The following is a 9,494-nucleotide window of genomic DNA, read 5'->3' on the forward strand; positions in this document are numbered from 1 at the left end:
CTTCAGTCCTGGAAAAAGCTACCTTTCCTGTGAGGAAGAGAACAGGAAGTAAACTGTGCTTGGGAAGGCTCTTCTAACAAGCAGCGATGGCTCAGAGCTTGTGCTGAACTTTATCCACCTGGGTAATTCAGAGTGGCCATGCAATTCCTGTTACAAACACTAGTCTTCTCAACACCACCCAGACCAATGGCCTTGTTGTCAGATGGTTCTCAAGTACTCTTCTTTTTGCTACAATTATAATTGATCTCTTCCTAGACATTCTACACATGTCAGTCATATTAGTTTTCCAGAAGCGCAATTTTGAATGCTATCTCTGTTCTCAGCAGAACCTTAGGGGTTTGGGCCAGATGCATCTATTTTTACTTAATTAGACTTAAAGTCATAGCCTGATGTTCAGACTCTACCTTCTGGCTTCAACTGCCTTTTTCCATGAATCTCCTCTATTCCCTACGTTACCCAATCTAACCAGATTGCCATTCCCTGTCATTGCTATGCTCTTCTCGCCATCTAGAATTTCCTTCCTAAAAGCCCTCCCTGACAAAATCTTACCCTATACAAAGCCATCCTTAATCTTGCACCCTCCCCACAACAGGGTATGATTTCTCCTTCTCTGAAAGTTTATTAAATGCATTTATGTCTCACTCATGGCACTTGCAGTATTCTTTGCAATAGCTGTCTATGTCCATGAAGAAAGAGTATTGGACTAGGAGTCACTTATTATCTTTGTGACATTGGGCAAATCCTCTAACTTCTCTCTGCTTTGGTTTCCTCATCTAAAAAGAAGGGAGTAATAGCTCACTGGGTGTAATGAGGATTAAGTGACAGTGCATGGGAATGAACTTTGTCAACAGCAACGTAGTCATTATTTCTCTGCTTGTCATTATCTTACCTACTTGACTCAGTTATCTAAGGAGAGGGGCCTTATCTTGCTCACCATTATATACTACTATTATTACTGCTAGTCATTATTGTATTTCTAACTATAATAATAATCTGTATTATTTCTATGTATTAATTAATGTAACCCTTCCAGTAACCCTAAGAGGTAGATACCATTATTATCGTATTTTGTGGAGGAGAAAACCATATATTTTACAGAGCTTCCAGTGAATGAATGAATGAATGAATGAGTAAGTGAATGAGCCACGGGTTGAATGAAGAAAAAACATTTGGCAATGCCTTCCAGAAGATGATTTCTCTCCCTCCTGATTCTATACCCCTACTTCTCTGTCTTTCTTGGGGTCTCCTGGGGTAAATAGAAAATTTAGAAGAAAGTCTGCAATGAACTGAGCCCCTGAAAGATGTGAGATCTCCCTGCTCTTCACTTAGACCTCTCTTGAAGAGAGCTCCAGTGACCGCCAAGAGGGCAGAGACTGTGTCTGTCTGGTTCACCATTATATTCTCATGGCCTTGCATAATGCCTGGTGGTCACTGAACATTTAATGAATAAATAAACACAATTAATTCATGAACAGCATACCATTGTCATTAACACTAACCTGTTGACAGTAGAGATGGTGATGGGTGTTCTCTTTGCTTTCTCAGGCAATACTACGAGATGTTATACAACACTGCAGATGAGCTCCTGAACCTGGTGGTGGACCAGGGCGTGAAGTACACGGAGCTAGAGTATATCCATGCCCTGACCTTGCTGCACCGCAGCCAGACAGGGGTTGGAGACCAGACCACCCAGAACATGAGACTGCAGCGGCTCAAGGAGATCATCTGTGAGCAGGCTGCCATCAAGCAAGCCACCAAGGACAAGAAAATAACCACGGTTTAATCCATGGCAGTGCAGTGCAGGAATGGTCATTTTTGTTTCCTTAATCATACTTGCTTCCTTCTTTGGTATGTTATTTGGTATATTCTGAGCTGACAGTTTTCTCTCTACACTCAAACTTTAGTAAAGAGAAGGGGTAAGGATTTTTTTCTGTTTTGGCTTGTTCTATCTACCCTGTAGGAAGTTTGTACTACAGAATGTTTTGACTTAACATCTACTTTAATGCAGTCACTTCCAAAGGGATTAGAGTGGAGTGGGAAGGAAAGTTGTACCCAATTGAAAAATGTTTGAATGAATTACTAACATGTTTTGTTTATTGCCTAACATATATAAAATTCCAATCTGCTGCCCAAGTTTTAGTCCTTTCCTAAAACCCCTTACATAACAGTAAGATTTTGATTCTCTTGACCTTGTCAGTTTACAGTTCAATGAAATAAGTATATGTGCATTGCTTTTTGTCTCTATTGCCAAGATTGAATAAATGGCTTCTCGGCTGGCTGTAGTTTTCAACAAATTTCCCTGACCAAGAAAATAGGATCTCTTCATTGTGAGGAAAATATAAGTCCTTTCATCCCAATCCCTGGGAGAATTTTGTATGCTGTAGCTTATAAGCAGTTTGTAGGTTAGTTTATTGTCTTTTTATTTTTATTTCTGCTGTATCAAAACCAAAAGCCATTAAATTAGTTTTTTTTTTTTAAATGGAGGAAAGGTGATTCAACCCTCTGCTTGTTTTCTTTACTACTTTCCAAGAGAAAATGATTGTTAAAGAACCTTTCATCTCATTTGAAATACTCTGGGTTAAACGATTCTTAGATGCGCACTCTTTCTTCTTATGAGTTTCACCTTAGAAGGTAGCCCAAATTTTCTCAGCTGAGTGCAAGGATGATTGGAGTGCCTGTGACATTTCTCTCTGTGTAGACTCCAGCTGGGACTATTTCTGAAATGCAATCCAATGGTGTTGGTGGCACTCAACACTCTCCTGGCATGCTGTACCTCACTGCTCTCCCCAGATCTCCAAAAGCTCTGGCTGCCCAGGGTTGACTTGTCACAGAAGGCATCCATGTGCTGACTGGGACGCTTCTTGAAAACATGTGGAAAAGAGAGCAGAAAGGACTTTAACCACATACAGTGATGCCTCACACCCCGATGGTCTAGAATCTTAAGCCTGTCTGTACCACTTTAGTCTTGGTGGGAAAAAGAGAAAATTAAACTATGTTTTGAGAAGCTTAAATATTGTGTGTTGCTTTTCTTGTATTCTTGATTCTGCCAACATTTCTTGAGGGCCTAATATACATCAGATGTTGCTAGGCACAGGGACAGACACATAGACAAAGAGGACCCTTATTATCTACCTTTAAAATAGATTATGGGAACTGGATTCCAACCAAAATTCCAGGAGATGTATACTCGGGGCTTGGTTAGGAATCAGATCAGACAGTGAGGCAGCTGGAAGGTAATTGAGCAGGCAGCCAGATGTGGGTCTGCCAGGGGCTTCTGGTAGGAAGGATTGTTTTATATCTTTATGGTTATGGAGGCATGACTGGGAAGAAGTTGAATCTATGTAGTAGATAACCATGGAAAAGCAAATTGCCCCTAAACAACATCCTGGAAGTAGTCTCCCAAGAGGTAGGGAGGGGAGGAGAAAGATGAAGGGAGAGTAGGACTGACCATGTTTGTTTGGAAGCTCCCTTTCAGTGCCATAGTCTCCCAACATGGCTTTTGTTGCTTTTCTTTCCAGTCCACTCCAGGTAGAGAACCATGGAGTGGTGATGATGGTGGGAGTGCTTAGGGTAGTTTTATTGGATGTTGTGGCAGTTTGATATTACTTATGAATTCTAAAAAGAGATATTATGTTTATAAACTGGTCTGTTCCTCTAGGATGATACCCTTTGTATTAAATTCAAAGGTTTTATGTTTACTTGATTATGTTAAGATTAGGGCTTTGATTTGACCACATCAATAGGGCATGCAGGATTGGGTCCCCACCCTCTTGGTGGGGTATATAAATGGACACTCACTCAAGGAGAGCACAGAAAAAGATACACAAGAATAGAGAGAGCTCCATAGACACGGCAGAGGAGATAACTTGATCCTGGGGTCCCAGAGAGAGATGAGTCATTCGCCTAGTACTTTGCAGCTGCCCTGGGCAGCTAAGAAGGCCCAGAAAGAAATGAGCCTTCCAGACTACAACTGAGATTGGAAGAATCTGGGCCCATGAAACCTTAATAGAGAGAGAAAAGCTGAACCCTCACAGACATCGCCCGCCATCTTTTGTGATTAAAGTAACCTTAAGTTGGACTCTTTAGGGTCTTGTAACTGTAAACTTTTATCCCAAATAAATACCATTTATAAAAGCCAGCAGATTTCTGGTACTTATCATGAGCACCAGTTTGGGTGACTAGTACCGATTAGGCAAGGGACATGGATTAGGATTGAGTAGAATGCCAAGAACATGGAGAACAGGCCAAAAAATGGCAGAAGAGCCTCTTCTGGGAATGCATTTAGGGAAGTATAATCCCCGCTTTGTTTACAATAATGATGGGATTGAAAAATGTCAATTCTGCACAGAAGAAAAGGAGAGAGTCTACAGATCTTTGTACATAGCATTCAAGGCACAAATTTCTTTGCAGGATGATACATCAGTCTTTCTTCTTCAATGGGTCAAGAATAGCCAATGACATATCTCGTGGATGGTGAAGTCGATGCAGATAGAGATGGCCCAACCACCTCAAAACCTACGGTCTTTTGGAACGCAGTGAATATTTCCACACATTTGGGGATATTTTGTGAGACTCTTTTTGTGCTGTTCACCACCATGACTGGAAAACGCTAGGCAGAGCATGGTGCAGCATATGTTCCTTGTGCTACCTGTGCCTGAGGAGGACCCTGTTTCCAGGCTCTGAAAGATGAGTTCATATTTGAGTAGGCCCATATCAGCGAGTGACAGAACCAGGCCTGAGCTCCTGTAACCCAGGCTGTTGAGACAGCTAGTCACAAAGTCTGTGGGGGAGCCCTTCTACCTGGAATCTCTGCCTCTACAGAGTGACCTCATTCATGGAAGACCCATTACCTCTCTAAGGAGTTCATTCCACCTAAATGTTTTCTATGCCTGAAACTCATTGGTTTGTTTCAAGGAGCATGGAGAGAATACTGCTAAGTAGAGTTGGCAAACAAACCCTGATGGTTCTTACTGTCAAATCATCTCCATAATTTACTTGACACTACTGCATTCATTCATTCATTCATTCATTCCTAAATACTTAATTGCCTGTTACAGATCTGGTGATATGGGGATTCAGGCAATGACAAGCAAAAGAGAGGCCAAGCAGTCCCTTTTGACATGGAGCTTACACTTCCATTGACTTCATACAACTTGCACTCTGATCTTGCCCTCCCAAGACTCCATATTTCCCCCTCAGTGTGTCAAGCCTACCCTTTCATTTAGGAAGACATCTCATAGGATTGAGGACCAAAATCTTCAGCATGACCCTGTACTGCTTGGTTCTGAGCTTTGCCCTTCTGGACACTAGGGATTGTGTCTTGCTGATCATTGTGCCCCCACTGGCTAGCACTGTGCCTGGCAGTTCACCCTTTACCATTGTTGGTGGCATAAATAGATAACTGCCTGGTAGGCTTTATGAACAGACCATGACCATAGCTGTGGCTGCCTCTCCAGGAGCAAGACACAGAAAGTCACAGTACAGAACGGAAGGAGAGTCAGGGTCCTGGCCCATGCAATTCCCAGCTAAACACACTCCAGGGAAAATGTGCTCAGAAGACCAGCAAAGAGGCTGGCCTTCTAATAGAATATGGAAATAAGGAGAGTGCTGGTCAACCAAATTTTGCTTGAAAAGCAAAGTGTGTGCTGAATGGCACATACCTGAGAGCAATTGTCTTAATGTGGCAAGGATGTAAAACAAATCGGGCATAATTTGGAGGGAGGGTAATGAGAACCAAGAACAAGAAAACATAAAGAATCACTGGGCTCAGCAAAGGTCTCGACTTTGTCCTAATTAGGCACAGTTGTTATAAGAAGTACATAATTAATAAGTGTGTTACCATATGTGAAATACAGCAGAGTTTTCTTCCTAAAATGGAAGGTGTAATGAAGTGTGCACAGCTGGAAGTGGTTGTCCTAATTTGGCTGAGGCGGAAGGGCTGCCTGGAATTTTGAAGAGGTGTAGTAAGATGCGCACCACAGGTTTACACCTGAAAACAACTAATCCTGTTCCAACTGAGTTGGGGTGTAATGAGATATAGCTAATTATCAAGAGTGTAATGAGATGCAGAAGTCACTGGAATTGAGCCGGAAATTTTGTTTAAAGTAAACTAAGGTGCAAGCACCAGAAAAGAATTTCTGCTTTGGCACTTGGTGTGAGTGTGGTGAGATGCACATGATTTGAGGAGCTGCTTTAACATACTTGGGCCAAAGACTTATATCCATAATGAAAAATGCTGTCAGGACATTCATGCACCTGGAACAGGAGTCCCTGGGTATCTCAGAATGCAATGGCCTGTAAAAGCTGCATATGCATTTTTAAATGTAAGTATAGCTTATGTGTATACATAAAAATGGATGAAAAAGGAAGCTCAGTGCTTTCGGATGAGTGTATTTTCCATTAAACTCAATCCTATTTAGAAATGCGACCTCAGATTTTTGCCAATGAGGTCACTCTGATGACTTTGCAATAGATACTCTAGGAGGGACCTTAACTCCAGGTGAAAAATCGGCTATCTCCCCATCTCAAACTTATTTTATTACCAGGCTGAGTTTTCCTAAGAATTTATTTACTGTGATGTATCAGGAAACCATTAGTACCTGCTTTCATTAATGTTAGTATTTTATCATTTTTATTATGATCTCCTAGACACCATTTATTATGTGCGAGATGCTGTGCTCTTACCATGTTATTCCATTAATCCACACAATAATTCTATAATCTTTGAGCTCCAAATGATATTTGACTCCTCCACTCTCTCATTCTCTCCTCTGGTCCCTAGGGGGATCCATTTCTGGACTGAGATTTGGGGGGTGCCAATCTGCACTCTCAGCTTCTAGTCAGCCCTGGGCTGCCAGAGACCACCTTTTGTTTGGCCTTATGTCTATACTACTCTTGGAAAGGAAATCCGCTGGCACAGGAGCTGAGAACAGCCAGCTGGAGGCTGCAGATGACCCAGACCTGGGCAAAAGGCTGGAGAGACTGACGATGTGGGGCTCACCATTCTGGTTCTAGAATCTACTGTGCCTTGGCTCAACATCTCACCTCAGGCTTATACAGATGGGTTGATGTTGTACAAGTTATTAATGTCCCTAAACCTCAGTTTCCTCATCAATGGAATGGGATTAATAATGATGATGTTAAATAACTTCCATCCAATAGCACTGTTGTATAAAGTAAAAGAGAAGTTCCTGGCACATAATGTTTACATATACGTAGATAGTAATGCAATATTATTATCTACCTGTTTCTTTGAAGAGTTTTTGACCCAATCTCTAGAAACCGTCTCTGTTGCAGTGTGGCAGGGCAGCCATCAGCGCCCGCGCCGCCCCCCCCCCATGCCAACTGCCCTCAGGTGTCAAGCTTCGCAAGCCTTTTCAGCTATTAGTGAGCTTTTGCATCTCATTGACTCCCAGTATATTATGTGCATCTCATTAAACTCTGAAGACTTCAGTATCCTTTGAGGACCAGAACTTATCAGACTTAATGGCCTTCTGCCAGGATTTTGAGTGTTGCTGTACTATTCCCACCTATGCTGAGGAATGTCAGATCATGGATCTCTAATGTTCACAAGCGACTCTATGAAATCGAGGTGAGAAAAATGTCACAATTTAAGGTTTTTTTCTCTATCAAACCTAGCTCTGAGCTCCCACTGACCACTCTTAGTAAATGTCCAATTTCAGTAATTTTCGTGGTTCCCTTCCTCGGGAAGGCTTTCCCTCCCCTGGGCTGTGCCAGCAGCTGTGCCACTGAAATGAGTCAGGAAATCGTGGGTGGTGAAGACAATGGTGTCATCAGTGTGTCCAGATCCCGTCATCATTCCTGCTCTTTCTGCCACACAATGCTGTCCCAGGTACTGCTGCCCTCAATGTTGAGGTCCTCTCCAGTGTGCCAGTCCTATCTGACAGCTTCCACCACCCCTGGGCTCTTCCAGCATCCACAAGTGTCCCATGCACTCACTCCACCCAAGGTCCTGCCCCAGGTAAGCCATGATGACCTAGGTACATGCTTTAGTTTGCTAAAGGCTCCTGGGAGCAATATACCAGAAATGGGTTGGCTTTTATACTGGGAATTTATTAGGTTAAAAGCTTATAGTTCTGAAGCTGTGAAAATGTTCAAATCAAGGCAATGCTTTTCTCCCCAACTACTGGCTGCTGGTGACCCTCAACTCCTGCCACAGCAAGGCACAGTGACAACTCTGCCGGTCTCTGCCTTCTCCTCCTGGCTCACTTTCTCCCTGAGCTCAGCTGTGGGTGCTTGGACGCATGGCAGGGTCCCCTCATCTCTCCCCTCTCCTCCAGGCCTTGTTGCTTTCAGCTTCAGGCTCTTTGTGGCCCTTGCCACTCAGCCTCTCAGTGGCCTCTTTCTGTGCCACTGTGCTCTACCTGATTCCAGCCTCTCTCAGCCTCTCAGGGTTTCTCTCTGTCTCTCCCACTTTTTCTGTGTCTGCAACTTTTTAATTCCTCCATTTACAAAGAACTCCAGTAAGAGGATTAAGACCCACCCTGGGCTACACCTTCTGGAGTAATCTAATCAAATGGTCCTTAACCCATCTAACCTAATCAAAGGTTCATGATAGGTTCAGTTTAAGAACATAATTTTCTAGGTTCAACATAAAAGACTCAAACTGACACAGCACAGGTTCAGAGTTACTGTGGAATCCACAGCCCTGTCCCTTTTCTTGGTTTGACATTTCAGGATGGACAATTCCACCTTCTTCCCTCAAAATGCCAGCCCCTTTTCCTTTCTGCCACCAGATATAAAGGTTTCCTTAGCTTGACCTAGAACATTCAAAACAATAGCCTGCTTGAGGGAGTTCCCAAGCGACTTCATATTTGCTCTCTCCCATTTCCCTTCCCTCCCTTTTTCTGCCCTACAGCTGAAGAATTTTGTTAACCAGACCCCTGGGGATAAAGAAACCTGGACTTCAGAAACAAAGCCCCCAGATAAACTTCCTATGTGGTGACTGGAGGGGGCAGGGAGGATGAGATTCCTTTTTTTCTAATTTGGGGTGGGAGGGTGACATCAATTAATTTCTCAATAACTCACCCTGTTATAGAGTCGTAGAGCTGGATAGAATATAGAGAGCTTTTATCCCAACCACCAAATTTTTCTGATGAAAAAAGTGAGGTCTCAGAAAAAAGTGAGACACTTAGTGACTGAGCAAGGCCTGGCACCCACTCTCAAGGACCCTGCATCTGGGAGCCCCATCGTGTGCCCTGCACTGTTAGGCTGCTGGGTATGGGAGTCAACGGCAAGGTCTGCCTTCAAATCCATCACCATCTCATGAAAAGAACAGGGCAACATGCATAATCAACTGTGGAATATTGCAAGCGAGCATACCACTGAAAGATCATTATATGCTATAGTTTAGGAATTCAGAACAGGGAATAATGATGGTGGACTATTGTTCGTCAAAAACGACTTATTGGAAGAGGTGGAACTGGACCTTGGTTTTAAAGAAAGTGAGGGTACAAATGAGGGGACTTGAGATG

At 43.0% G+C, this 9,494-nt stretch overlaps 1 protein-coding gene across 1 annotated transcript in view; it reads left to right on the top strand.

Moving 5' to 3' along the window:
* EXOC4 (exocyst complex component 4) overlaps positions 1-3,011 on the top strand; it is a 909,491-nt gene extending 906,480 nt beyond the window's left edge. Inside the window, exon 18 of the mRNA XM_058297373.2 lies at positions 1,546-3,011. Within this exon, the coding sequence (XP_058153356.1) occupies positions 1,546-1,783 (238 nt within the window). The 3' untranslated portion in view covers positions 1,784-3,011. The remainder of the gene's footprint in view (positions 1-1,545) is intronic.
* Positions 3,012-9,494: the final 6,483 nt, after the last annotated feature.

This window comes from Dasypus novemcinctus, chromosome 5, assembly GCF_030445035.2.
Source record: "Dasypus novemcinctus isolate mDasNov1 chromosome 5, mDasNov1.1.hap2, whole genome shotgun sequence".
NCBI classification, from domain to species: domain Eukaryota; kingdom Metazoa; phylum Chordata; class Mammalia; order Cingulata; family Dasypodidae; genus Dasypus; species Dasypus novemcinctus.